Source organism: Rattus rattus, chromosome 6 (assembly GCF_011064425.1).
Source record: "Rattus rattus isolate New Zealand chromosome 6, Rrattus_CSIRO_v1, whole genome shotgun sequence".
In the NCBI taxonomy this organism is placed as follows: domain Eukaryota; kingdom Metazoa; phylum Chordata; class Mammalia; order Rodentia; family Muridae; genus Rattus; species Rattus rattus.
Window position 1 is genome coordinate 31,085,667 of NC_046159.1, and position 26,154 is coordinate 31,111,820.

General features: G+C 46.1%; 2 protein-coding genes across 5 annotated transcripts in view; one reads left to right on the top strand and one right to left on the bottom strand.

The window, feature by feature from the left end:
• Window positions 1-8,088, top strand: part of Raf1 (Raf-1 proto-oncogene, serine/threonine kinase) — a 60,620-nt gene extending 52,532 nt beyond the window's left edge. For 3 of the 4 annotated variants that reach the window (XM_032905868.1, XM_032905870.1, XM_032905871.1), the window contains 10 exons: window positions 564-591; window positions 699-826; window positions 1,133-1,250; window positions 2,904-2,988; window positions 3,419-3,595; window positions 4,682-4,728; window positions 6,330-6,448; window positions 6,727-6,858; window positions 6,944-7,078; window positions 7,229-8,081. In XM_032905868.1, coding sequence (XP_032761759.1) covers window positions 564-591; window positions 699-826; window positions 1,133-1,250; window positions 2,904-2,988; window positions 3,419-3,595; window positions 4,682-4,728; window positions 6,330-6,448; window positions 6,727-6,858; window positions 6,944-7,078; window positions 7,229-7,372 — 1,113 coding nt within the window. In that variant the 3' untranslated portion in view covers window positions 7,373-8,081. Of the gene's footprint in view, window positions 1-563; window positions 592-698; window positions 827-1,132; window positions 1,251-2,903; window positions 2,989-3,418; window positions 3,596-4,681; window positions 4,729-6,329; window positions 6,449-6,726; window positions 6,859-6,943; window positions 7,079-7,228 lie in introns of all 4 variants that reach the window. The other variant, XM_032905869.1, reaches the window with a different exon arrangement.
• Mkrn2 (makorin ring finger protein 2) lies at window positions 8,042-25,834 on the bottom strand. Its single transcript, XM_032905872.1, has 8 exons — window positions 25,734-25,834; window positions 16,247-16,375; window positions 15,262-15,443; window positions 14,738-15,045; window positions 12,809-13,023; window positions 11,688-11,798; window positions 9,294-9,438; window positions 8,042-9,132 (listed from the first exon to the last, which is right to left on the bottom strand). The coding sequence occupies exons 1-8, from the start codon at window positions 25,757-25,759 to the stop codon at window positions 8,995-8,997; spliced, it is 1,254 nt and encodes a 417-aa protein (XP_032761763.1). The 5' UTR covers window positions 25,760-25,834; the 3' UTR covers window positions 8,042-8,994.
• Window positions 25,835-26,154: the final 320 nt, after the last annotated feature.

Below are 26,154 nucleotides of genomic sequence, written 5' to 3' on the forward strand. Positions count from 1 at the left end.
AAGTAATATCTAGTGCTAATAGAGCTGAGGCTGAGATCCACATTCTGTCCATGTGGATTTTAAAAATGTAAACACAGGATTCAGGCTCTGGGGTTTATTGTCATCCTTCCAGTTCCCTGTGACTTAGGCCTCAAGTAGTGCTTACCTCTGTCAAACCCAACTTTAGGTCCATATCTGTCCTTATTCCTAATGAAGTGAATGTGAGCCTTCACTGGATCTCTGTCTCTCTGTCTCTGCCTCTGGTTAAGTCTCAGTAGACCTGAGTCTTTGGAGGAGATCCCTATTGATAGTACTTTGCCAGCCTTTGCTGAAGGTTTGTTTCTGTTGCCTTCCTCTTCTCTGAGAAATGTTGTTACCATGAATATTGACATTCATTTAACATAATATTTAATAGAAATCAATCTGGGAAAAATTTGCTTTTGACATTAGATAAACCAGGAATTTAGAATATGGAAGTATAATTTCTATTTTAGAGAGTTAATAATTGTTTTGTTCCTACAACCCTTCCCCCAAAGAGAAAGCCTTTTCTAGCTTGCCTGATCAGCTTTTGTTTTTTGTTTCAGGATGCAATTCGAAGTCACAGTGAATCAGGTACTTTACCCCAGTCATTTAGTGATCAGTAATGGGCTTTTTTTCTCTATGCTGTGATCTTCTGTTGGCTTATCTACGTGCGGATTCTGTTTGTCTTGTCTATTAAGCCTCACCTTCAGCCCTGTCCAGCAGCCCCAACAACCTGAGCCCAACAGGCTGGTCACAGCCCAAAACCCCTGTGCCAGCACAAAGAGAGAGGGCGCCAGGATCTGGGACCCAGGAAAAAAACAAAATTGTGAGTATGGCCAGTAACACTTCCTGTCACTCGGGGTTCAATAAAGATAAACGCTTGGAAATTAGATATTTGGGGGTGGGAATCTAATAAAACATGTTAAAGGGAAATGAATGCCAGTGCTCCCTGGCACCTTCACATCCTGTAAGTTGCCATTTGGCTACAATTCACTGAACTGGCATCTCCTCACAACGACAGAGACTGTAGCCGCAGTGACAGTGTCCATCATTAAAGGAAGCAGGAACAAATGGGGTTAGGACGGTCCTTTCTTTGATAGCACGGATTATGAATGTTCTCTACTTGTTTCAGAGGCCTCGTGGGCAGAGAGATTCAAGTTATTACTGGGAAATAGAAGCCAGTGAGGTGATGCTGTCTACTCGGATTGGCTCGGGCTCCTTTGGCACTGTGTACAAGGGCAAGTGGCATGGTGAGTTTACGGCCCATTTCTAGCTGCAGCGCTCTGGTGGTCAGGTTCTAGCAGAGAGGGCTAGGGGCTTCTTGGTTCATGGTGGCTTTCTCTATGGGTACTTGATCACACCTGGCAATCAAATCAATTTTGAAATTCCACAGCACTTTAACCTTATATTATTTTAATTGGTATAATAATAAGTAATTGGTAATATAATAAGTCCCTGTGGTGCTTAGAAACCAGTGAACAAGTATTAAGGGTTAATTGTAGCTATCTCTTCCTGTGCCATGGGAAACACTTGATCACTTAGAAGGTTCGAGCTTAAACTCTGTAGCTGTAGCTTGAATAAGGTGGCAACATACTTAACCATTTCCACACCAGGTTTTTAACACCTGGATTTAGGACGTTAGCAGTGTAAGTAGGGGTTTCTTGAATGTGCTTACAAAGTCTCCCCCAGTTCAGACATGGTGCTAGTAACTTTATAGATAATAGGGCAGAAATAGACAAAGGTTCTGAGCATCAAGTGTGCAGACATTCAAATTCCTCTGGAGACAGCAGCATCAATTTCTCTCAGTGAACATCATTACACAGGTTTTTGCCTAGCCTAGTTGTTGTATGAAGAATTGATTTCTTTTTTAAAAAAATTTATTTTATGAATATTAGTACACCGTAGCTGGCATACCAGCTGAAAACACCAGTCGAGGGCATCGGATCCCATTACAAATGGTTGTGAGCCACCATGTGGTTGCTGGAAATTGAACTCAGGACCTCTGGAAGAGCAGTTAGTGCTCTTAACCACTGAGCCATCTCTCTAGCCCCAAACAGTTGATTTCTTAAGAGCATAGATAGAGAGCTGGCTAGTGACTTGTACAGGGACTCCTTCTCTGAGAACTGTTAAGGAATGCCCTGCTGGCTTGTCTCTTGGTCTGCAAAGGAAGGCAGTCACTGCAGCAGGCCATGAACTAGGCAAAGCCTGCTCTTGAAGGGCTGCTCAGCATCACCTCCAGCCTCCTTCCTGCACTCCTAGTCTGCCTGTCAGGTTTTGCCTTTGCAGGCACCTGGCCACCTACCATCTTCCTGGTCTCACCACTTATGGTCTCACCACTTAAGCTGACTTGACAGCATACATGCTGTGACGCAGCAAGGTTTCAGTACTCCTGTCACTCCCAATCTTCGTCCTCACAGGGTAAGGCTGTGGAGCTAGCCCACACCACCTACCTTGATGCTCAGGTGGATGCAGGAGGATGAAGGCCTCCATGGGCATGAGTAGCAGGGAAGCACCTCAGTCACATGATGTGTATTAGTTGGCATATTTGTTCTGCCTGCACAGATACATGTTCTTTGAAAAGTGACGCCCTATCTTCCTTAGAATTAGGGTGTTTGAAAGGCTGGGAGGTGGCTTAGTTGGTAAAGTGCTTGCCATCCAAACATGAGAAGCTGAGTTCAAGCCCTAGCACTTATATAAACCCAGCTGTGGTTGTATTCAATTTGCAATCTCAGTACTGGGAAAGTAGGTGGGGCTTACTGGCTGACCCCAGTCAGGGAGTGAGTCCTGGGTCCCAGGGAGAACCTGTCTCAAAAAAAAAAAAAAAGGTAAGATGCATATAAATCCTACGGTATTTGAAAAAATAAAGACTATATAACTGAGTGTGACTATAAATTAATTTGCAGGAGATGTTGCAGTAAAGATCCTAAAGGTGGTTGACCCAACTCCAGAGCAACTTCAGGCCTTCAGGAACGAGGTGGCTGTTTTGCGGTGAGCCCAGCCCCTGGACAGCAGGGTTAGCTAGGGCCAGGCTGCGCAGGTCAGCACCTGCTGTGGGTTTTAAGGGACATTCTTCCTCTAGAATATATGTGCTGGAAGCCAGAAGAGCCCTTCTTATGGATGTATCCCTTTGTACTCAAAACTTAACAGCCCAGCTCTACGGGTCTAGTTTGTGGTACTGAGATAGTTTTTAGCCTTTATTTCTAAGCATCTTTTTATAGCTCATCTGCTTTGCTCTGGAGCTCAAACACTCAGCCTAGTTACTGAATCACTCTTAGCTTTGTAGAGAATGAGTTGGACAGAGGTGGATTCCACAGACAAGGGGTCCTGTGCAAAGCACATCCTCTTACAAGCAAAGCTAGCATGGAGGTGTGTGAAAGGTGGTCTCACAGCTGTGCTCCCCTGCCCCCGTTTCCCCTAGCAAAACACGGCATGTTAATATCCTGCTGTTCATGGGGTACATGACAAAGGACAACCTGGCGATTGTGACCCAGTGGTGTGAAGGCAGCAGTCTCTACAAACACCTGCATGTCCAGGAGACCAAATTCCAGATGTTCCAGCTAATTGACATTGCCCGGCAGACAGCTCAGGGAATGGAGTAAGTAGACAGCTTGGTGAGTCCTTGTGGCTTGAACCCTGAGTTGCCCTTGTGGGACCAGATTGAGTAGCACCTGGGTAGACTCTTTTACAGCAAATATTCATGTAAGAAGTCTAGAGTTCCCATTTCTCATTAGCCTGACTACCCATTCAGCCATGGTCTACTGGAAAATAGACCTCTCTTTAAATTACATATATTTATGTGGGTCTGTGTGTATGTATGGAATTGAAACACTGTTTTTGTAAGAGCAGTTTGTTCTCTTAAACACCCAAACCGTTTCTTGAGCCCCTTTGTCACTTTTGATGATCTATTTTCTTTCAAAGGCCATCTTTAGGATTTTTGCTCAACATGGTGCTGAGTGACCATGTGAGCACCAGGCAGCGCTCTTAAGCTTTAGTTTTCAAGTGGTGAGGGAGCAGTGTAAGTTTTACACAGGCTTTTTTTTTTTTTTTTTCTGTTAAAACTCATGCAGAAGCCAAATAATGGTGGTACATGCCTTTAATTCTAGCATTAAAGAGGATCTCTATGAGTTTAAGGCCAATCTGGTCTATAGAGCAAGTTCCAGGACAGCCAGGACTAAATAGAAACCCTATCTCAAAAAACAAAACTAAACAACAACAACAAAAAATTTCATACAGAACTCTAAGAAGCACTGAGGTATATAATTCACATGCCATACACATTCTTTTTGGAGGGGGGTTTCTATATCCATAGAATAGTCATCCTATTACATTCTGTATTCTCATCACCCAGAAAAATACCCAGCTTCCAGTCACCCCTGGCCACTGATAACCTGCCTTCCCACTTCTCAGTTTTGTCTTTGGATAGGCAGAATGTGAGGTAAAATAGAGCATCCTACAAGCCTGGCAAATCCAAGTTGTAATATGCAGGGCACAGTTAGCTGATGGACAGTGCAGCAGTCACAGTTACCTTTCAAATGAAATTAATGCTTGATGTGCCCATTTATGCTGGAATCTTTCTATAGGTGGCAGGATTAGGTTAGGAAGACAGACAGGCCTTTTGGTGCCTTGACTTATTAGCCGTAGTCTCAAAACAGTTCAGTTAACTGATTTTTCTCCTTCACAGCTATTTACATGCAAAGAACATCATCCACAGAGACATGAAATCCAACAGTATCCTTTGGTATTGAGTTCTCAGCTTAAGGACCCAAAGGGGCCTTTTTCTCACACAGGGTTCATGGTGCTGGACTGGGGAGAAAGGGGTCTTTTTAAAGGAAAACAAAAATGTAGTTGAGAAGCCAACATGGTGTCCATGAGAGTTCCTTCCTTAAGGTTTTGTTTTAAACCAACAATGATCTGGAAATAATTCTTTCAGAATTGGGATACAAACTTGAAATAGACTTACCTCAGCCTGGCTGGATTATCCAAAGCATAGCTTGAGAAGGTTATTGGATCTGTTTTATGTCTAGCCTATGGAAGGTGTGTGACTGTAGATGCACACAGGTGGGGAAGGTAACTGTAGTTCTCGGATGCACATAAGCATTACCAACAAGTCCAAAGTGATTGCTACATCCTGCTCACTTGGTCAGACCAGTATGTCATCCATATAGTAGACCAATGTGATATTTTTGACATGACCAAGATCCCTTCAAACTAAGTTATGACACAGGGCTGGAGAATATCCTTGAGGTACAACTTTAAAGGTATATTGATGGTCTTGTCAATCAAAAGCAAGTTGCTTCTGGTAGTCCTTATGGACAGGTACCAAAGAGAAGGGCATTTGCTAGATCAATAGCTATACATTGTATATCAGGAGGTATGTTAATTGCTCAAGTAAGGACACCATATCTGGTACAGTCTGTCAGACAGGAGCATTAAAGGGGGAAACGTGAATTACCACCACTGCATCTTTCAGGTCTTTGATGGTGGCACTGATTACTGCAATTCTGCCAGGGAAGTAACACTTTTGTTTCACATTCCTGTCAGAGGCTACTTTAAAGGCTTCCATTTAAGCCTTTCCAACCATAACAGGATGATGAGCTTGGGGCCCACTGTAACTACTGTGAGTTAGACTTTAACCAAAATTCCATTAATTACCTGGCCTCCACAAGCTCCCATTTTAACTGGAAGGACACAATGTTTCTTGGGGTCTCCTGGAATTAGCATTAATTCAGAACCAGTATCCCAGAATTCCCCAGTATTCAGGAAATTTCAAAATAGCTTACTGTCCTTAAATGTACAGAAGCCAGCCTGGAGGCCACTGTTAGAACAGCATCCCCTCACCAACTGCACCTCCCATGCTATAACTCAGTACATGGCTCAGCTGTTCTGCATGGCCAATGAGCTGTGCTTGATCAGTGGCCATGACTCCTTGCTATACTTTCCTAAGGTAAGTTTTTTAGCAGCTAAGCACTGGGCCAAGATTAACATACCTCCTGATACACGATATGTAGCATAGATTTAAGGCTTGAACCCTAATAAACCAACAGGTCACAAGTCAGACCAGATTTGCCTGTTACCTGGAAGCAAGTGGACAGAAGTCAAAAAGTAGAGCAGATCTATTAGGTTTTACAGAAAGCATTTTAGGTAGGAAGCCTCCGCTGCCTTATTGCTCTGAGAACCGAATGCAGGCAGAGGGGATAAGCAGTGTGGGGTCCTGTAATTGAGTGTGCGCCATAGTTTCACGTCTGCTGGAAGATTTAGTAGAAAAGTGAAGGTGAGGAAGCCCTGTTATAAACAGTACAGAACTGTCAGTCTCCTTAACAAGCATTGAGATATATTTCTCCATGAAGGCCTCACGGTGAAAATCGGAGATTTTGGTTTGGCAACAGTGAAGTCACGCTGGAGTGGTTCTCAGCAGGTTGAACAGCCCACTGGCTCTGTGCTGTGGATGGTGAGGAAGCTGGCCCCATGTAATCTCCCAAGCATGATGGAAATACTGGCCAGAGCAGGGTGCAACATTGATAGCCAGGGGGTCCGGCTGATCTGTGGTGTCAGTCAGCCTAAGTCTAAAACCACGCATCTCCTGGCAAGGCAACAGTGGCCAGAGTTTGGGGGTTGAGTTTTTAGGGAAGAGCTACCCTGGGCTAAGCACTCCCTAACTAGTGGGAGCCTGGCTCCTCAATGTCTCTGGAGGTCATTACCAGGGACTAACACACTTCGTCTTTATAGGCCCCAGAAGTAATCCGAATGCAGGATAACAACCCCTTCAGCTTCCAGTCCGATGTCTACTCCTATGGCATTGTGCTGTATGAGCTGATGACTGGGGAGCTTCCCTACTCCCACATCAACAACCGAGACCAGGTAATCTGCATGGAGCCTGGCAAAGCAGTAAGGGGCTAGTTAACTAGGCGGATTTAACTCCTTTGCTCAACTGTTTCTTCTTCAGATCATCTTCATGGTGGGCCGTGGGTATGCCTCCCCAGATCTTAGCAGGCTCTACAAGAACTGCCCCAAGGCAATGAAGAGGTTGGTGGCTGACTGTGTGAAGAAAGTCAAAGAAGAAAGGCCTTTGTTTCCTCAGGTTAGACAGAGCTCTAAGGATGAAATATGGAGGGCCAGGATTGGGTCTTTTTTATATGTAACCCCCCCACCAAACCCAGCCCGTGTGCTTGGTATGGCTGGGGAGATGCCAAGTTTCCAACTAATGAGACCACATGGGGCCTTGTTTCAGATCCTGTCTTCCATTGAGCTGCTTCAGCACTCTCTGCCGAAAATCAACAGGAGCGCCTCTGAGCCTTCCCTGCATCGGGCAGCTCACACTGAGGACATCAATGCTTGTACGCTGACCACATCCCCAAGGCTACCAGTCTTCTAGCTGACGTTATAGCTGTTCTTAGGCCACCAGGGGACGAAGAAGAGTCAGTAGGCACCACTTTCTGTTTCCTTGGGGGCAGAATGCATGTTTCCGGAAAAGCTGCTGCTAAGGACCTAGACTACTCACAGGGCCTTAACTTCATATTGCCTTCTTTTCTACCCTTCCTGCCCTGGAAATGGAAGCTGTCTGCCAAGCCAGCCTGCTCCAGAGGTATACAAGTCAGCATTTTTAGGGCAAATGGCCTTGGAGAGAAGGCAGGGCACTCCGGCTACTGCAGGGACATGCAATTGGGAACTTGGCTCATTGAGCCTGTACTGTTGCAGGGCACAGACAGTGGTGCAGTGCCAGTTTTGCACATGGAGTCCTGGCCACCTGGGGGAGCCTGCTTTGGTACTACAGAACTTCACTTTGTGGACACACCTTCCTCTTACTGAGTCTAAGGTGTCCTGTGCAGAGGATGCTTTCCAAGCACGGTGCTCCACCTTCTGGCAGCCTCTCACACGCTGAATCTGTCTTCCAGGAGCTGCCCCTATGGGGTGGGCTGCAGCCCAGCCCTATCTCTATAGTCACATCCTTGTCTGTAAGAAAGCCAGGAATACAGGTTTTCTTAATGATTTTGGGTTTTAATTTTGTTTTTATTGAGCCTGATAAAATACAGTTATCTGATGGTTCCTCAATTATGTTATTTTAATAAAATAAATTAAATTTAGGTTTAATGGCTACTGACTCCTTCAAAAGTAATATGAAATTTGCAGTGTGGGCCCTACTTGTTCAGTTTCTTGTGCAGAACTCAAGGAGCTTCCTCTGCAGTTACATGAACAACCAAGCAAAAAGCACACAGGTAATAACAGCTTTTTACAAAAATAAAATCAGGTTTAAAACAAACTTGCTCTGCCTTGGCCCCAGTTCTCCTTAGACAGAGGAGTCACTGCTCCTGTCTACCACAAACACCAGTGTAGAGTATAGCCTGCTTTTAGGTGAGAACAAGCAATGTGAGTGTGAGTCCTGTGTCTCGTGCTCTAACTACCAGGGGGAGGGGAAGGTGGAATCTCCCTGGAGATCTTTACACATGCCAGTTGACTTGAGACCCTGGAAGGAATGCAATAGCCATCCTCGCAGCCTTAAAAGTACTCTATGGTACAGCACCAATATGACCAAATGTGTTCTCACTATACAGCTGCATAAATTCAAGGATCAACAACTATATTAGAGATGGTCACTGCACAGGAGTCCTCTATAGGGTTGGCGATGTCTTGGCAAGAAAGATTTGCTGCTTTAGGAGCAGCTGTTATGTTTACTGTTGCTTAAAGAAGAAAGTCACAAAAGAAAGATGGTAGTCGGGTTTCATTTAGAAGCAATCAATTAAAACAGCTGGACCACATAGCTGGTCCCTGATAAAGGGGCTGGAGGTACAACTAAGAGCTCTCAAATCTAAATGTAGTGATTCCATGGACTTGGTGATCTCCCTTCCCTTCACCAGGGCAGGGAAATTTCATCATGAAGAGACCAAGGGGACTCACTACTGCACTCACACCCCGGTACCACATCACCTCAGGTCAGTGACAGATGCGTCCACACCACGCCTTGGAAAGTTGACTGCAGAGCCCAAATGAAGGCACTGACTAGGGTTCTGATGACTCTACTCCAGAAAGGTGCATGAAGAGGTCTCCTAGCTCCGTCACATCCACATCATCAGTGCTGGGGACTTGCCGGGTTTCTCGGTTCTCGATAAAATCCCAAAGCCGCACTGAGTTAAAGAACTGCAAAAACAGCCAACAAGCAGGCCCAGGTCAAGGAGACAGCAGCAGGCTCTGAGTGCCAGCTTGTGCTTTGCTTATGTTGATTCCACTGCTCTGCTGCCAGAGCTACTGAGAGCCTGGACATTCCCCAGAAATTCCCACAGCATCCCAAACCAGCTTACCCTCACAGTGCCTTCAGAACTTAGCTGCTTCCGAGGTTTCTCTGGCTCTGCCAGCCGCCCATCAGGGTAAGCATGGCGGTAAAGGCACTTGCTTCCAAAGGGACAGGTCCCCTTGCCTTGTTCAAAGTATTTACATGCCTTTTTCCTGAAAAGTACACACACAAATCAGAGGCTGATGGAAAAGTGAAGTTAAGTGTGACTACTGTGTTACGGCTACCCTGCCTTTTATACTGGAGAAGCCTGTGCTGGGAGAAGTGAGGTGACCTGTTGAACTGCTCAGTTGGTGTTCTGATTCCCCAGCTAGGCAAAGCTGCTGGGATGCACTGTGTGGAGACTACTGTGCTCAGAAGCATGGTGCCCCAGGCCCAGCCCAGCACTCCAGTGCTGCACTAGGGCTGAATGAGGCTTGGATAACTTCAGGGTGCCAAGGCCTGCAGCTGGTTCACTGCTCTGATCGAGTCTCCAAAGCAAGTGAGTTAGTTTCCTTTCCTCTTGGTCAGGAATCCTGTCGAGGTCAGAGGGCAGCTTGGGAATGCAGGTCTTAGCAGAGATCTAAATTGACAGACACCTTCTACCGTTTAGAACCTAGCTTAGCTCTTCACTCTGCCCTTGGCTTTTCTCCACTGTTGTTTTCTTAGAGCTTAGACAGTAAATTCTCAGCTCTCCAAGGGCTCTTTACCAGCTTCAGGACTGCTTCTCATTGGGTATGGTGACACAGACCCTGGAAAGCAGAGGCAGGAAGTTCCTCAAGTTTGAGGCCAGCCTAGTCTACAGATACAGCCAGGGCTGTAAAACAAGACCCTATATAAAAAACAAACCTTGCCTTCCCTCCTTTTTCTGCTCTGGTCCTACCTATCTGTCCACCAAAGCCAAAAGCTCCAGTTTGACTACTTCACTTGGTGTTCTCAGCTCTCACAGTCATTTAATCTACAGACAAACAAATCCCAAACCCATCTGGCCCTCTACTGCCCACTGCCCCTTATCAGAGTGTATGCATGGCTGCCCGGTTCTGCCAGTCATGTCTTCCTTGCTGTCCTCCCATCCCCACTGGTAAGTCTCTAACTTCTTCAAAGGACCACAGTGGAGCTGCTGCTGTCCAGCCCACAAGGACAGGTAGAGAGCTCCACATGGCTTCCTTCTTGCACCCAAGATGAACTCAAGTGCTTTCTCAGTTCTGGCTTGGGTTTACAGACTAAGAAATCTGCCACCATACTGCCCCATCACACTTTGATGAGAAATGACCTCACTCATATCCTTTCCCTGGTGGTGCTTGGCACAAACCCAGTGTCTGGAGACTGCCCAAGAACATCCACAGAGGGATACACAGCCAGGCAACATCAACAGCAGTGAAGCAACTTCAAACTTCAGCACAGCACCTTTCTAAGCCCAACCAGCTCTATCTTGCAGCATCTGCTCTCTTGTGGATGGACACAATCATAAAAATGGAGGAAAAAGTGGTAAAATGGGTAAATATCAAGCCACATTAACTAGATAAATATAAAAACTTCTCTAACATAATTGGGAGGGGGTGCACTTTTTCAAAAAGTGAATTATGGCCAGGCATAGTCATGCATGCCTTTGATTCCAGTACGTGGGTACAGACAGGTGGATCTCTTGACTTCAAGGCCAGCCTAGTCTACATAGCAAGTTCTAGACCAGCCAGCACTGCACAATGAGATCCTGTCTCAATAAAACAATGACATAAAAGGAAAAGTTTTAAATGGTAAATGTGATGTTGCTTTGTAAGTTTTGTAATAATGTAACTACAACACATTTATTACTCACAATACAAATGATGGTGGTGACAAAGGCAATGGGATATTCTGTGGAAAATTCACACAAAGATAATTCTTTAAAACAAAAATGCCAGGTGTGGTTGCACATGCCTATAATTCCGGCACTAGTGTGGCTGGGGCAGAAAGTTGAGGCCAGACAAGGCAACAGAGTGTGTTAAGTGTCATGACAAGCATCTGGGGTCAGTTCTCATCTTCCACCTCATTTGAGGCAGGCTCTCTCTGCCTATTCACCTTACTGATCATTACTTTCCTTTGCTAAGTGTGAGCTGTATTGAGGCTGGCACTGTCAGCTTCTTGGGGCCTTGCAATGAACAGGTTGTGAGACAGCAGATCCTCAGTAGTACTTGTTAAATGCATGGACAGTCAGAGATGCCAAGACAACCTTGGCACAAAGGCATAGGACTCATCTTAGAACTCATCTGCTTCTTTAAGGCCTCGGCTCTGCAGCCCAGAGCCCAGGAAAAGTGCCCAACAGGAGCAAGAAGCTCAGATCCATCTACCAGGTCCACATTCTTGGGAAACCTGAAGATGACAGAGGCTCAAACGATACCCAGCCAGGTAGGTCCAGGATCCCTCTATATGAACTCAAGGCACTTACCCCATTCCCTGTTTAAAAGCTTCAATTAATTCATTCTTTTTATTCTGATCTTCTACCCAATACACACTTGGAATTACAAACTCTGATATCACACGGCACTCTGGACAAGACCTGAAAAGACAACAAAACCAATAGGTTGGTAAGAGAGAAAACATGTTCTGAATCCTTTGCACACTCCACTCCAAACACCATTGCTCAAGCACATGACCAAAGACACAATTACCATAGTTAAGAGCAGCTTCTGCTGCTGAAAAGGTTCAACTCAATAAGAAACAGAGAGATCTGAGGTGTTCCTCCAGGGCAGCCAATAAGCACACAAACGATGCTCATTATTTTCAGTGACTATGCAAGGCAAGATGACAGCTCAGATTAGAAAGAAAGGCAAGTACAAGAACCTGGATCTGCAGGTAAGAGTGAGATATTGGACTACCACTTTGGGGGAACAATGTGTTGATGTTTCAGTTGGAGGTCAAGCTACTGTGACCATTCCTGGGGTCTGGTCTTGTGTATGAGTGCCCACCAGCTGTTGAATAGGCACAAGCTGTTCTCAGAGAACAAAGGAGTAAATGCTGAGCATGCCCATCATGGGTGGCCCTGCGAACATTTGTTAAGGTACAGGGTATGCATGACAAACAGAGTAAAGTTTCTGTAGAGAAAGCCTAGGCTGGAGACTGCTTGACATAAGACAAGGATGGGCAGGCAGACAACAGTATAGGCTTTGGGGATGATAAAGTTTCTAAAAATGGACTGCATGTCAACCGAGAAAGCACTGGATACCACAGAACTGTACTCTTTTCTCAGTGACTCTGCTGCATACAGGCGAGTTCCCCAATGTGCACCAGGGAGTGGGAATATATAGGAGCCATCCAAGGGAACCGCAGCCCCTTTTTAAGGCGAAAAACCTGAAAAACCAAAGGTTACAAGGCAACTAGCCAAGGTAGACACGACAACTGTCCATGAGGGCTGCAAAACAGAACCCAGCCAGCAACAACTGACATTCTGCAGTTCCCAGCATGTAGAGATGGGCTCAGGAAGCATGACTTGTAAAAGCTCACACAACTGGGGGCCTGGGCTCTAGAGGGGAGCAGCCCCCATGCTGCAGAGAAGCAAAGCTCACTCACTTGATGATGGGGTTTTCAAACTGCTTGGCACATCTCCACTGACGGATGCAGGACAGGCAGTAGGTGTGGCTGCAGTTGGAGAGAATGCCAAACCTCCTCTCAGAAGCAGAGGCTTTCTCTAGGATCACCTCCATACAGATACTGCACACTTTGTCCTGGCTCGCCTGGAAGGCAAAAGCCTTTTCCATCTCATGTTCAAATGTCGACATACACATCTGAGAATGACAGGAAGGGAAGCCTTAGGTTCTGTTTGGCCAAGATCCCAGGAGTTCCTCAGCCATAGTCAAAGCAGCTACTAAAGCAGTGTCTGCAGTCCCTGGATTCAGGATACGAAGATCTGACCACAAAGTGGACCTCAAGCTACCTTGTCCCTGTTCTAGATTCCCTAGATATGATCACTTCCAGCCTAACAGCTCTGGATTTCTAAAACACTTAGATTATTATGTGTTACTTAATTATGGAGGCTGCAGCATTCAAAAATCCTGATCACAGGTCTTCTGAATGTCATGCCTACTCCATGCCACATCAGTATAGGAAATACTGAGCTGAGTGAACTCAAATGAAAGCAGGTAGATGAGGAGACCCAGGACCTGCTCCAAGTGGAGTGCATAGCACGGTGCTCTGTGTGTAGACAGAGAGGATCCAGAGACCAGGGATATTCATAACCTTTTAACACTTGTTGGCTCTTAAGTGTCCATGATAGGGGGCTGAAGAGATGGCCTAATGGTTAAGAGCACTGACTGCTCTTCCAAAGGTCCTGAGTTCAATTCCCAGTAACCTCATGGCGGCTCACAGCCGTCTGTAATGAGATCTGATTCCCTCTTCTGGTGTGGACAGCTAGAGTGTACTCATATACAAAATGAATAAAAAATATTTTTTTTAAAAGTCCACGATAAAGGGGGCTAGAGGAATGGTGGAGCAGCTAAGAGCTCTTGATGCTCTTCTAAAGGACTTGAGTTTTGCTTCTAGCACCCTCATCAGCTCACAACTGCCTATATAACTCTAGCCCAAGGATTCTATGTTATCTTCTCACTTCTACAGGTACTCACATATATGGACATAATTACACATTTAGACATTAGATAGATAGATAATAAGATTAAGGAAAGTTCTTATAAAAGGGTTTTCAAGTTTCCAAAGCATTGAATGCCTGTAACCCAACTACAGAGATATGTAAACCTGGGGAAGATGTGTAAGAGGTGTGTGTGTGTTCACAAATGAGGTTCTTATGGAAGTAAAAGGAAAATGCTGGACTGGCTGGGGCTGGAGTTACGGGAGACTGTGTTTGTTTTGTTGTTACTGCTTTTGTTTTGGTCTGAGACAGGGTTTCTCTCTGTAGCCCTGGTTGCCCTGAAACTCACCAGGCTGGCCTTGAACTGAGAGATCCACCTGCCTCTGCCTCCTGAGGGCTGGGATCAAAGGTGTGCACTACCACTGCCAGGCTCAGCAAGTCTTCTTCACTGATGAGCCATCTTTCTAGTTCTGAACTTTGCATTTCTAATACTTCTTACTCTTCTTTGTTCTCAATAATCAAAAAGTAGCAACAGGAAAAGAACTTGAAAACAGAATAAAAACAAGCCAGGAACATAAAACAGGGATTTCTGGCTGGAAGATGTCTGGTAGACTCCTGAATGACTCCATCCTGTGGTTCACTCAGGCTTCTTAAAATGATCTCAGGCGGGGGGCTGGAGAGATGGCTCAGTGGTTAAGAGCACTGACTGCTCTTCCAGAGGTCCTGAGTTCAAATCCCAGGAACCACATGGTGGCTCACAGCCATTTGTAATGGGACCCAACGCCCTCTTCTGGTGTGTCTGAAGACCATGCTACAGTGTACTTACATATAATAAATAAATAAATCTTTAAAAAAAAAAAAAAAAGAACAGTTTAAAAAAAAAAAAAAAAAGATCTCAGGCCAAGGTTTCAAGTTACCTTCTCGTGAGCTTTCCTCTGTTCTGGGTCAAAGGGGTGGAGGACTTGAAGCCTGCAGATTTCACACATGTCCCCATGCAGATAGACACAGGCATCTCCAAACCGGCATTCCCCAGCAGCAGCATAGGGGCACAACTGCTGCTCGTTGCTGTAGGAGCTGCTGGCCTCCAAGTCATCCAGGCCAGTCCTGATGGCATCTAGGTAGGAATGGGGCTTCATCTCTGGGCTGGTCTGAGGGTCATTGCAGCCACCTGGATTATTCACTGTGCTTGGAGGAGGAGTCTTGTCTTCAGCCAGACCAGTGAGATCTGAACACAAAACACACAAATGCACACATGAGCTCAAAGTGGAGCTCAGCCAAGCTGTGGAGATACACCTTTGAACCCCTGCAGCCTGTTTTCCGATCAACTCTAGGCTCCTGGGGTATCTATCAGGAGCTCCGTGACAAGGAGGCCTGAGAGCAGCACAGTACTAAGCTATCCATGGTGCCTCTCCAAAGGCAGCAAAGGCTGCGAGTCACTCACTGCGGTCTCTGAGCACCAGCGTCTTCTTCTCCCGCTTTCTAGGTTCATTTGAATGTGTCCTCATAACAGATGTGGCAATGTCGGAAGAAGGGTGAGGACTATGCAGGCCTGAGGAGGGCGAAGGGTGGGGTGCAGGACCCACAGCTCCACCTGCTGCAGCTGGGGGCTTTGTATGATCATATCTGAACAAAACACAACAATGTGTCATGGCCATGCAGGCCTAACACCTCTACCCCTCCTTCCCCTGCACTCTCAGCCACCAACAGCTGAACTCCCTGAGGTGGCAAGGTGCCTCTGTACTCTCAACTAACAGAGGCTATTGGAGCCATGTACCTATCCTGGTACTTATACCCATACCTGTGTCCCAGTAGGACTGACAGAAACTCATCTACTGCCAAAGAGAGCCCTTGACACCTGCACTACCAAGACAGGCCCCTTGGTTAGGAATCTTCAGGATACACTGGGGTGGGTGGATGGATTGGGGAAGAGCAGGTGGTCAGCTCAGACCCTAGAACTCTGCCAGACAGTAAGGCTAGGTGGAGCATCTCACACTGTTGTCTAGCCTGGAGCAACAGGGCTCGTGTGCCTGAATGCCATAAGCATCCACGCCACCAGTCACTGAGCATGAACCAGAAATGGTTTTCAAATCAATGGCACATCACCTTACAACACACAAAACCACAGTGAGGGTGTGGACTGGCAGCAGTGGGAAAGTCTAGGGTGTACTACACAGGGTTTAAAGGTAAGACACAGATTACTAATATTCTAAATACAATTTTAAGTTAAAATCTCCCCACATCAAGGCTCATGCTCAGGCAGGCATACGGCATACACCTGTATTCCCACCACTGAAGATGAGGCAGGAGACCAGTTTAAAGTCAGCCTTGGCTACGTAGGAAGTTTGAAGTTAGCCTGGGTGGCATAAAACCCTGTCAACAAAACCAAACACAGCTCCTCTTCAGTTACACAGCCGTGGTGGCCTTGCCTGCAGCGTGCACCGTAGGCACAGTAGCCCTTCTGGTAGTATTTGCAGATGGTGGACGGCTTGCTGTTTGCCAAGTCATGTGAAAACAGGCACTGGCTGCCTTCGCGACATACACCATGCATAAAATACCTGAGAAGACAAACAGAGGAGAGCTGTGTTATGCCGTGGGGAACTCTCAAGCACTATACACCAAGTGCCCACAGTGCACTCATTTCCCATGATTTTCCATGACCTGAGACCAGCTTTGTAGAAAAATTATCTCAAAAGTTTCTATCTTGAGGGGTTAAGAGTGCCTGCTGCTTTTGCAGAGGACCCAGCCTCTATTCCCAGCACCTATATCACAGCAAACCACCACCTCAAACTCCAGTCTCAGGGGAATCTGACGCCCTCTTCTGGTCTCTTTGATCACTGCTTGCATGTAGTAAACAACATATTTTTCAAAACCCTTCTATGGAGAAGCTTCTGATTCATGTTAAATATGTAAGATGAGTTTCACAACTGGGAAACATGTCAGGGAAACCTGCCTTCCCATTTCCTGGAGCTGTTACGAGAGATGACTGAATGGGGTGAGAAAGCCTCTTCCCCACCCTCACTGTTTCACCTGTAAATGAAGACACCACATACTGTTTCACAAGGCTGTTGTACTGAGCCCAAAGACAGTGGCATCAAAAGACATGAGTGATGCTGGGCACGGTGGCATCAGCCTGGAACCCTCGCCCTCTTAGGAAGCTGAGGATTTAGTTCTATTGGCAGGGTGCTTGCCTAGCATGTGCTAAGCCACGAGTCCCATTCCCAGCACAGAATAAAGCAGACACAGTGGTGCACGCCTATAATCTCAGCACTCAGGAGGTAAGAGCCATCCTTAGACACATAACAAATCCGAAGCTTGTTTGCACATGACACCTAGACTTAAAAACCAAAACAAAACAGAACAAAAGAGGATTTAGAAAAGTGGTTTTAAACCTGTAGGTTGTGAAACCCCTGTCAGGGTCATATATCAGATATTTACATTACAATTCATAATAGTAGTAACGAATTTGTTACAAAGTAACAAAAATAATTTTATGGCTGGGAGTCAACACAGCATGAGGAACTGTTATTAAAGGGCTGCAGCACTAGGAAGGTTGAGAACCACTGGTCTAGAGAGATGACTCAGTGGTTAGGTTCGGCTGGTTTTCCAGAGGGCTCGTGTTTGATTCCCACTCAAAAAGCACATGGCAGCTAACATCTGTCTGTAACTCCAGGTCCAGAGGGACTCAACATTCTCTTCTAGCATCTTCAAACACTGCATGTGATAGTGCAGAGTTTTATACATGTAGGCAAAACATTCACACATAAGATAATAATTAAAATAAAAAGAGAAAGGGAACGAGTGTGTGGTTTGGATGAAGGCAGCTCTGAGGTATCGGGCATATCATATATTCACTTACCCGACAACACAACTAAAACCCCCAACCAAAACAAGAACCTCTGGCATATTTCTAACAAATTTTTATAAGTTAAAAATAAATCTGGGGGGAAGGGGTGTGTGGCTAGACAGGCAGAAACAGTGGCATATATGGGTGGTAATCAGGTGTAGTTTTGAAACAATCCACTGAAGCCTGAGTATAGACAAGGCCAGCAGGTAAAATGAACATTACTGGTGCTGTGGGGCAAGTGGAACCGTGTCACCAGACAAAAACTAGGAAGGTTGAGTGAGCAGATTCGGAAACCTCAGTAAATTCTCAAATCTGAGAATGGTAGGTGTTCATCTACTTCTGACCAGGTTCCTGTCCTGGAGCATGTGACCCTGACACCCCATGTGACACATCATAGAGCAGAGATCTCCGTGCTAATGATGTATCTACACGGGCCACCTGAGGGTTTAGCCAGTAAGTTTCCGTTCCCGAACATTCCTTCCTGCAAAAGGTATTTAATCTCAGGCCACCCAGAGTAAGTTGTATGTACTATTTTCATCATGAATACACAGTTTAGATAGCATTCTCTCATCAAGAAGCGCTATGGCGGGAAGCCGGTCAAGCAGAGCCAACCACCTAAGTCTGCAACAGAAGGCCCTCCACACACTGGACTCTCACTCTTAAGCTAAGCTGTATTCCCTCCCCCACATCGCCAGCTCACGAGTCCTCCCCTCGTTCGCACGATCTGACTTGTGGCATGGGTGATTATGGCTAGACCGCAGTGTGAGACTGCAGTTCACACTCCTAGATACCCACTGTTGGGAACTACTCCTTCATTCCCAGCGGTGTCTGTCCAGGGTATGTGAGCCCAAATCCTGGGGTGTTTCTCACCTGGGCTGGGGTCCCTATCTTAGCACCACCATGGCGGACAGTGTGGTGGAACCAGCTGGTATTGTGCTCACATTGCCATGTATGAGAGGCACCACTGGGAGCAACAGTACTTGTCTGCAGTGCTGGCACTCTGGAGACAGAGCAGTTCAAGGTCACCCATGGTTACAGAGGGACTCCATGTCGACTCATCCCCCAATCTCCAAGTCAGTATTGACACTCCTGGGAAACTGAAGGCAGCTGAGAATAGATTATAAAACCACATACAGGCAGACATGGTGGGTCACACCTTTAAGCACAGTATTCAGGAGGCAGACTGATGTCTCTGAGTTCAAGGCCAGCCAGGGATACACAGTGAGCCCTTGTTTCAAAAAACAAAACAAAGAAGGAAAAAAAAAAGAAAAAAAAAAAAAAAAAAAGCACAAACCTCCTAAAGTAACATGTGCATACACTGGGATATTACTCAGCCTGGAAAAGGGACATATTTCCAACTCACGGCATGAATGAGCCTTGAGGTCACTGTGCTAAGCGATCACAACATATTCATGTGCGGTACTTTGAACAGTTACATTCACAGAAGCAGAAAGCAGAGGGACTGTTGGCAGGTAAGGGGGACGACTGTGGAGTTCAGCATATATTTTTATCTAACAGGTAGAGCTCTGGGGACTGCTTACATAACTGTGATGTACTATAAATGTAACTGTGAATGAACTAAACATGGATGCCTGGTAAACCTAGGCTATTAAGATTCACTTTATCACAATATCTTTCAGGGTTTCTACTCCTACGGTAAACACCATGATCAAAAGCAGTATGAGTTAGAAAGAGTTTACTTCAGTTTTCAATTCCCAGGTCACAGCCCATCACTGAGGGAACTCAAGGCAGAAATGTTGCTGACTGGCTTGCTCAGCCTGCTTTTTTATATGGCCCAGGGGTGGCGCTACCCACAGTGAGCTGGACTCTCCCTCCCACACCAATTACTAATCAAGAATAAGCAGTACCAGGATTGCCTACAGGCCAAGCTGACAGAAGAATTTCTCTTCCCATATAACTCTTGGCTTGTGTTAACAACAAACTAACCAGGACATAAAACATTCTTTAAAAATGCCATATACAGGGTCTCATTTTGGTTAAGAATATCATAAACATAAATTAGTGTGCCAAGAGTGGTGATCCATCCAAGTATTTAATTGTCTAGGATAAAGGGTACAATGGGAGGGGTAAAAAAAAAAAGAGGGTGGGAGGTAGAAGTGGATAAGTTCAATAAATATACAAAGGGGCAAAATCTTTAAAAGCTACGGATGATGCCTACTGTAGGCTGCTGGAATCCAGGCATTTGGCATTTTCCTTTTTACAGCACCTGCCCTTCCCCATGTTCCTACTGTGAACAGATTATATAACTGCCAATGTAGTAACAGAAGGCTGGCGTCACTTTTTAAATGAGCGGGTGCAGTGTGAATGCTCAGCTCAGCTCAGCTCAGCTTTAATCAGGCTCTCCAGAATGCAGCTCTTATGAAGGCCTAGAAAGGACAGGACCAATGGCATTAGTCACACTGATGATGTAATCTTCCAAATGAAAGCTGAGTGCTAGGAAAACAGAGACAGGTGACACAGACCACAGCTGGGAGGGTGGCATTCTTGAGCTCATGTCCAGTGGAGACTGGAAGACAGAGCTGTGTGGGGAAAAAAATGGGCCAAAAAGAAAGGGCACAGAGGTGAGGCAGGGCAGGCCTGCTGGGAGCCTAGACTGGAATCATGCTATCAGTGCTCACCAGGTCACCTTGGTGTCAGCTGTAACACTGCTGGCCTGCTCAAAATGAGGTGCCCAGGAAGCTGAAAGGCACAGGCTTAGACCAGGATTTCCGAAGACTCCAGAACATTCCCTACTGTGGACACACTGCAGGGAAGAGGGAGCCTGCTAAAACACTCCCTTTACGAAAGGCTTAGAAATGCTCTTCTATACTACATTATTGGGAAGGAATATTTTTTAACTTATTTAAGAACACAATAGGCACTTGAGATGCTGAAGCAGGAGAATTGCCACAAGTTAAACGCCAGACTAGCTACATACACCACCTTGTAGAAAAAAGGAACACACACACACACACACACACACACACACACACACACACACACTCTCTCTCTCTCTCTCTCTCTCTCTCAGATGTACACACACACACACACACACACACACACACACACACACTCACACTCTCTCTCCCTTTCGCTTTCTCTCTCACTCACACTCTCTCCCTTTCGCTCGCGCTCGCTCTCTCTCTCTCTCTCTCTCTCTCTCTCTCTCTCTCTCTCTCTCTCTCTCTCAGCAGATTGGATCCGAGCCAGTCAACTGTGTTGCTACTCCCCTGCCTGATTTACCCAGCACCCCTCCCATTGGGTAAAGAACTTTTTGAAGTAGACTTTTGGGCAGAATCTCCTCACATTTCATTGAGCACATACAATCTAAGGAACACATAAAATGAGAAACATATAAAGGATTACAGCGTCCATGAATGAGGTTAGCCTCTAGCTCATGAGAGGACATACAACCCAGGAGGAAAACGGGAGAGCTGAGTTCAGAGAGGTGCGGCCTACAACTTGCCCTGTCCAAGCTACACAAGATGACTAATTGGGACCCAGAGAGAGAGAGAGAGAGAGAGAGAGAGAGAGAGAGAGAGAGAGAGAGAGAGAGAGAGTGTGTGTGTGTGTGTGTGTGTGTCTGAGTATGTTCCTTTTTCTACAAGGTGTTGTATGTAGCTAGTCTGGTGTTTAACTTGTGGCAATTCTCCTGCTTCAGCATCTCAAGTGCCTCTTGTTCCTCACAGTCCCAAAGCTCGCAACCTGGATCACTGAGCACATCCACATTGACAGTGAGGGCAAAAGCAAGGCCCTGCTCCTTGGAGAGCTGGCATTGTGGTTAAGCCAGCAAGGCAAAAGAGCAAAGCACAGTTCAGCACCTGGCCTTTTCCATGACAGCAGGTAGACCACACAGTGCACAATTCATGATAGGGTAGGCAGGCTGCTGAAGAACCCTACCTCCTACTTATGGACGAAGCCTGCACTTTGCCTGCTATTTCCACCTATCAACTTCTTTCTCCCCTGAATCTGATGAAAGGACAGCAATCTCACCATCAAGAAGAGAAGTCCTGAACTTTCCTAGGAAGTCACCCAGGTTTCCCAGGAAACACTGTCCAAATCTGACACTGGTCAGTAGCTTGCTAGGAGGCTAGAGCAAGAGCTGAAGATGAAGCTGATGGAGAGCCCACGGCATTCAGAGGCCTTGGGCTTAGTTCTCACCCCTAGGGATGGGGTGTAGAGAGCAAGTAAAACCATGGAAAGAAGTCACCACAGCAGGCCCAAGACCTAAGAACATCCTCAGGCTTCTAAAAGTGGATGGCACAGTCAGAGTTTCTCTAATGGTGAAAGCAGCTAGGTGCCTCAGCTGTACCACTGTGTGGTTCATACAACATCCATCTCCTCCTGAGTCTGGAAGGTGGGTCACAGGCAGAAGCTGCACTGGCCCCATACTGTACCTGACCTGATACCTCAGATGAGGAAGGTGCTGTGTGCTTCTCCGAAGAAGAGGTAGGAGGCACAGCTCTGGACTCTTGTTCTCCCTTACCTGGCTGTGTATTGTTGCTAAGCTGGTGTAACAGCTTGGCCTGGAGACTAGCTGTATGCTAAACACCATGAATCTCTCTAGCCAGTCTCAAGGTATGAATGTAGTTGGTCCTGGGACTCCTCCAAACAAGAAGATATTCCATATCTAAACAATTGGGCAATTCTTTTTATTTTCTGACTCAAAGTTTTGTTATATATTATCTTAGCTGACCCTGAACTCCTGGACTTAAGTAATTCTGTTAACTCCCCTGCCTCAGATCCAAGTGGCTGAGAGCACAGGCACAACACTACACCAAGCTTAGTAATTCTTTGAGAAATGCCACTCAAGACTCAGGGTTTCTCCATGTAGCCCTGATTGTTCTGATCCCGAACTATAGATCAGGCTGGCCTTGAACTATAGTTCCACCTGCTTCTGCCTCCTGAGTGCTGGGATCAAAGGCGTTCGTACACCACCACCACTTGGCCATAAATATTATGTTTTAAAGAAACCTTTTATCACTGTAAGATATTTTGTGATCTCCACATACATGGAGTTAAGACTCACAGTTTAAGAAACTGGGCCCTAAACCCACAAATCATTCCTTGAGCATTTTCTGTAAGTCATTACTGTCACGGACAAGGCTTTTGTGAATAAAATGAGAAATCATACCATTCTCTCACCACAAACACAAACCTATTGATATTGTGACTTTCCCACTTAAATACTGACTCCTTCACAGCCTTAAAAATAAAAACTGTATTGTGTATGTGTACGTGTTACCTGTGGTTATGTCTGTGTACTGTGTACATATGTGTGTGCCTGAAGAGGTAGAACAGTGTCAGACCCCTAGAACTATACTGACGCCAGGAATTGAGCCTGGTTTCTCTGCAAGGGTAGTCCACATTCTTTTTTCTTTTTTTTTTTTTTTTTTTTTTTTTTGGTTCTTTTTTTTTTTTTTTCGGAGCTGGGGACAACCCAGGGCCTGCGCTTCCCAGGCAAGGGCTCTACCACTGAGCTAAATCCCCAACCCCATGGTAGTCCACATTCTTAACTCTCCAGTTCCATCCTTCCTAAACTTTTCCAAGGAAAGGTTCCTTTTCATACATGTTTTTGCGAGAACAGGAACATGTGAAAACTCTGAAACATCCTTCAGAGCACGGGGTCTAAGACTCAACACTGGTGTCACACCCGTGTCACTCTGAAGCTACTCTTAGGGAAAATACCAAGGTCATTTCACTGTGGAAGATATTCACAGGGTTGACAGATCGAAAGACTGTGATGGTTGCCGCTGACTGCAAATCACTATAGAGACAAGTATCTGGTCATAACTGTGGGGAGATATCTAGATTAGGTCAACTGACGTGGGAAGACCCATCCTGAGTGTGGAGGTGCTGCTCCTTAGGCTGGGGCCCAAGACTGAATAACAAGGGATGAATGAGCTGAGTTCCGATCGACACTCATTGCTGTCTGAGTGTGTGAGATCAGCTACACCAAGCTCCTGCCACCATGCCTCCTTCTCCATCATGGACTGTACCTTCAAACTGAGAGTCAAAACAAACACTTCCTTCATTTCCTGCTTTATTCAGGCATAGCACTATACAGCACCAAGTACTTTATGACTTGACAGGGCCACAGAAATAAGACCACAAACACTAGTCAACCCTTGAATAGAAACCATCTGTCCCCAGCATTCCAACTCTTAGCCATATCATTTCTTAGGACTCTCTTATTTGTGAGACAGAACTAAAACTATCTCCAGGTACAAAATGGGGAAAAGAGAATCAAAATGACCAGTCCTAAGCATTACATAAAGGTTTTGTAGACCACATCTTAGGAAAGCCTTTAAGTAGTAGAATTAAACTATAAAGCAGCTAGAAGTGGTGGCACTTAATCCTAGCACGGGAGGGAGAGGCAGGCAGATCTGAGTTCAAGGCCAGCCTGATGAACACAGAGTTTCAGGATAGTCAGAACTACACAAATCGACCCTGTCTTAAACAACAAAACAGTAAAGGAGCAGAATTTTAGAGGTTATTTTCTAAGTAGCTTGAGTCTGCTTTACAGGATACTATGGTAGGAACATTTCCTCCCGCAGAAGGGAGGGGGAAATACCCATACACCCCCCCTCAACAAAGACATTGGGTAGTAATGACTTGCAAGTACTGGTACAGGCCTGTCTTAAGGTTCCTGCTGCTATGATAAATCCGTAACCAAAAGCAACTTCGGGGGAGAGCTTATACTTCTAGGTGTATCTTCTACTTAGATATCTTACCTCGCCACTAAGGGAGATAAGTGCAGGACTCTAGGCAGGAGGTAATGCAGAGGCCAAGGAGTAGTACTGTTGACTGGCTTGATCCTCTTGGCTTGCTTAGCCTTTCTTACAGCACCCAGGACCACTAGCCCAGAGGTGGCACCACCCAGTGAGGTGAATCCTCCCACACCAATATCAATCAAGAAAACAGACTAATCTGGTTGGAACATTTTCTCAACTGAGGTACCCTCTTCCCAAATGACTCTGGCTCAAGTCAACTTTGTCAAGTTAACATAAAACTAGCTAACACCTACACACACTAACTGCAGTTTTCTGATAACTACTTAACATAAACCACCTGAGACCTTGGTACGTGGTTCAACCCTTAATATCTAATTCAAACAGGCATTAGTTCCAGGTGTCTGCACTAATGAGAAGTAACAAGGTAATTAAATGTTTACCACATAAACTACACCTCATAATTTCTTAATTCACTGAAATCAACTAAAATTTGTATAAGCTGAGGTTCCTCTAATCCAAAACGCTTGGGCTCAGGAGTGTCTAATTTTTTTTTTAATTTTTTGGGTATTTTCATGTACATGTCTTGGGGATAGTGCAAAAGTCTAAAGACAGAATTCATCATTTCATATATGCTTATACACATACCCTGAAAAAACTCTCTGTGTAGCTTTGGCCGTCCTGGAACTCCCTCTATAGACCAGGCTCACTTCAACTCACAGAGATCCATCTACCTCTGCCGACCATTGCTAGGATTAAAAGCGTGCGCCACCACCGCCGCCTTCTATTTAGATATCTTAGAGTTTTGGATTTTGGAGCATTTCGATATTTGGATTCCCACGGTCGGGATTCTCACAAGTTGCACTTCCTAGGCATGCAAATCCACAGGACTAGACCCCAATGACAGTCACAAGCTTGTCACTAAATTAGGATGTTGCTACTCAACTCAACTATGTTTTGTTTCAAAATAGTAGTCACAGAGTAGTTTTTCTGGTATTCCACTTCGTCTAACAAGCCGTCCTCTCATGCCGCCTTTCTGCTCCTAAATAGGTCTCGCTTTTACCTCTCTCTGTGGCCTCGGTTTCCTGCATCCCGAAATGGGACTCTACACTCAGTGGTGATGCTGGATAAGAAATGCTACCTGCCCGTGTTGCCCGCAATCCCCCTCGCTCACTCTCTGCAAACCGCGGTTGCAGCAGCTCTTGCCGCTCCAGCCTCTCCGCGGCCTTCCTGCGAGTTATCCCCGCTGTACACGACCCACCACCGCCCGGCTCAGCCCCTCACTTCCCTCCCCGGGTGCGGGGCAGTGCCCGAGGCCCCGCGGCGATGCGCACTCACCTGCAGGTGACCTGCTTGGTGCTCATGGCGGTAGGGCCACGGGCTGGAGTCGCACTGAAATCTCAAAGCCGCCAGCGCCGTGGCCCAGCCCGGCCCCGCCCCGCCCCGCGCGCGTAGCCGCGTCACTCCTGCGCGCGCCACCCCCACGCGTGCGTTACTTCTAAAGTACCGGCAGGAAACTTAACCACCATCATAATGGGTTCCGCTAGGGCGTGGGGCCGGAAGGTACTTACTCCCTAGTAATCCGGGTCCCACCTTTTCCAGACTAAGGGTCTGAGAATGTCTAGCATACTAAATTTACCAATCCTCTGCTGGACCGTAACCTCTAGGGTTCGGCCCCCATCTCCTAAGGCAGTCTTTTAAACAACAACAACAACAACCACAACAACCACCACCACCACCACCACCATCACCACCACCA

Bases quoted from the DNA above. Each gene is read 5' to 3' on its own strand.
- Mkrn2 (XM_032905872.1), bottom strand. From the start codon at position 25,759: ATGAGCACCAAGCAGGTCACCTGCAG. The intron at 16,376-25,733 runs GTGAGTGCGCAT...TTGTCTTCTCAG, and splicing joins ACCAAGCAGGTCACCTGCAG to GTATTTTATGCATGGTGTAT. The intron at 11,799-12,808 runs GTGAGTGAGCTT...TTGTCTTTTCAG, and splicing joins TTTGAAAACCCCATCATCAA to GTCTTGTCCAGAGTGCCGTG.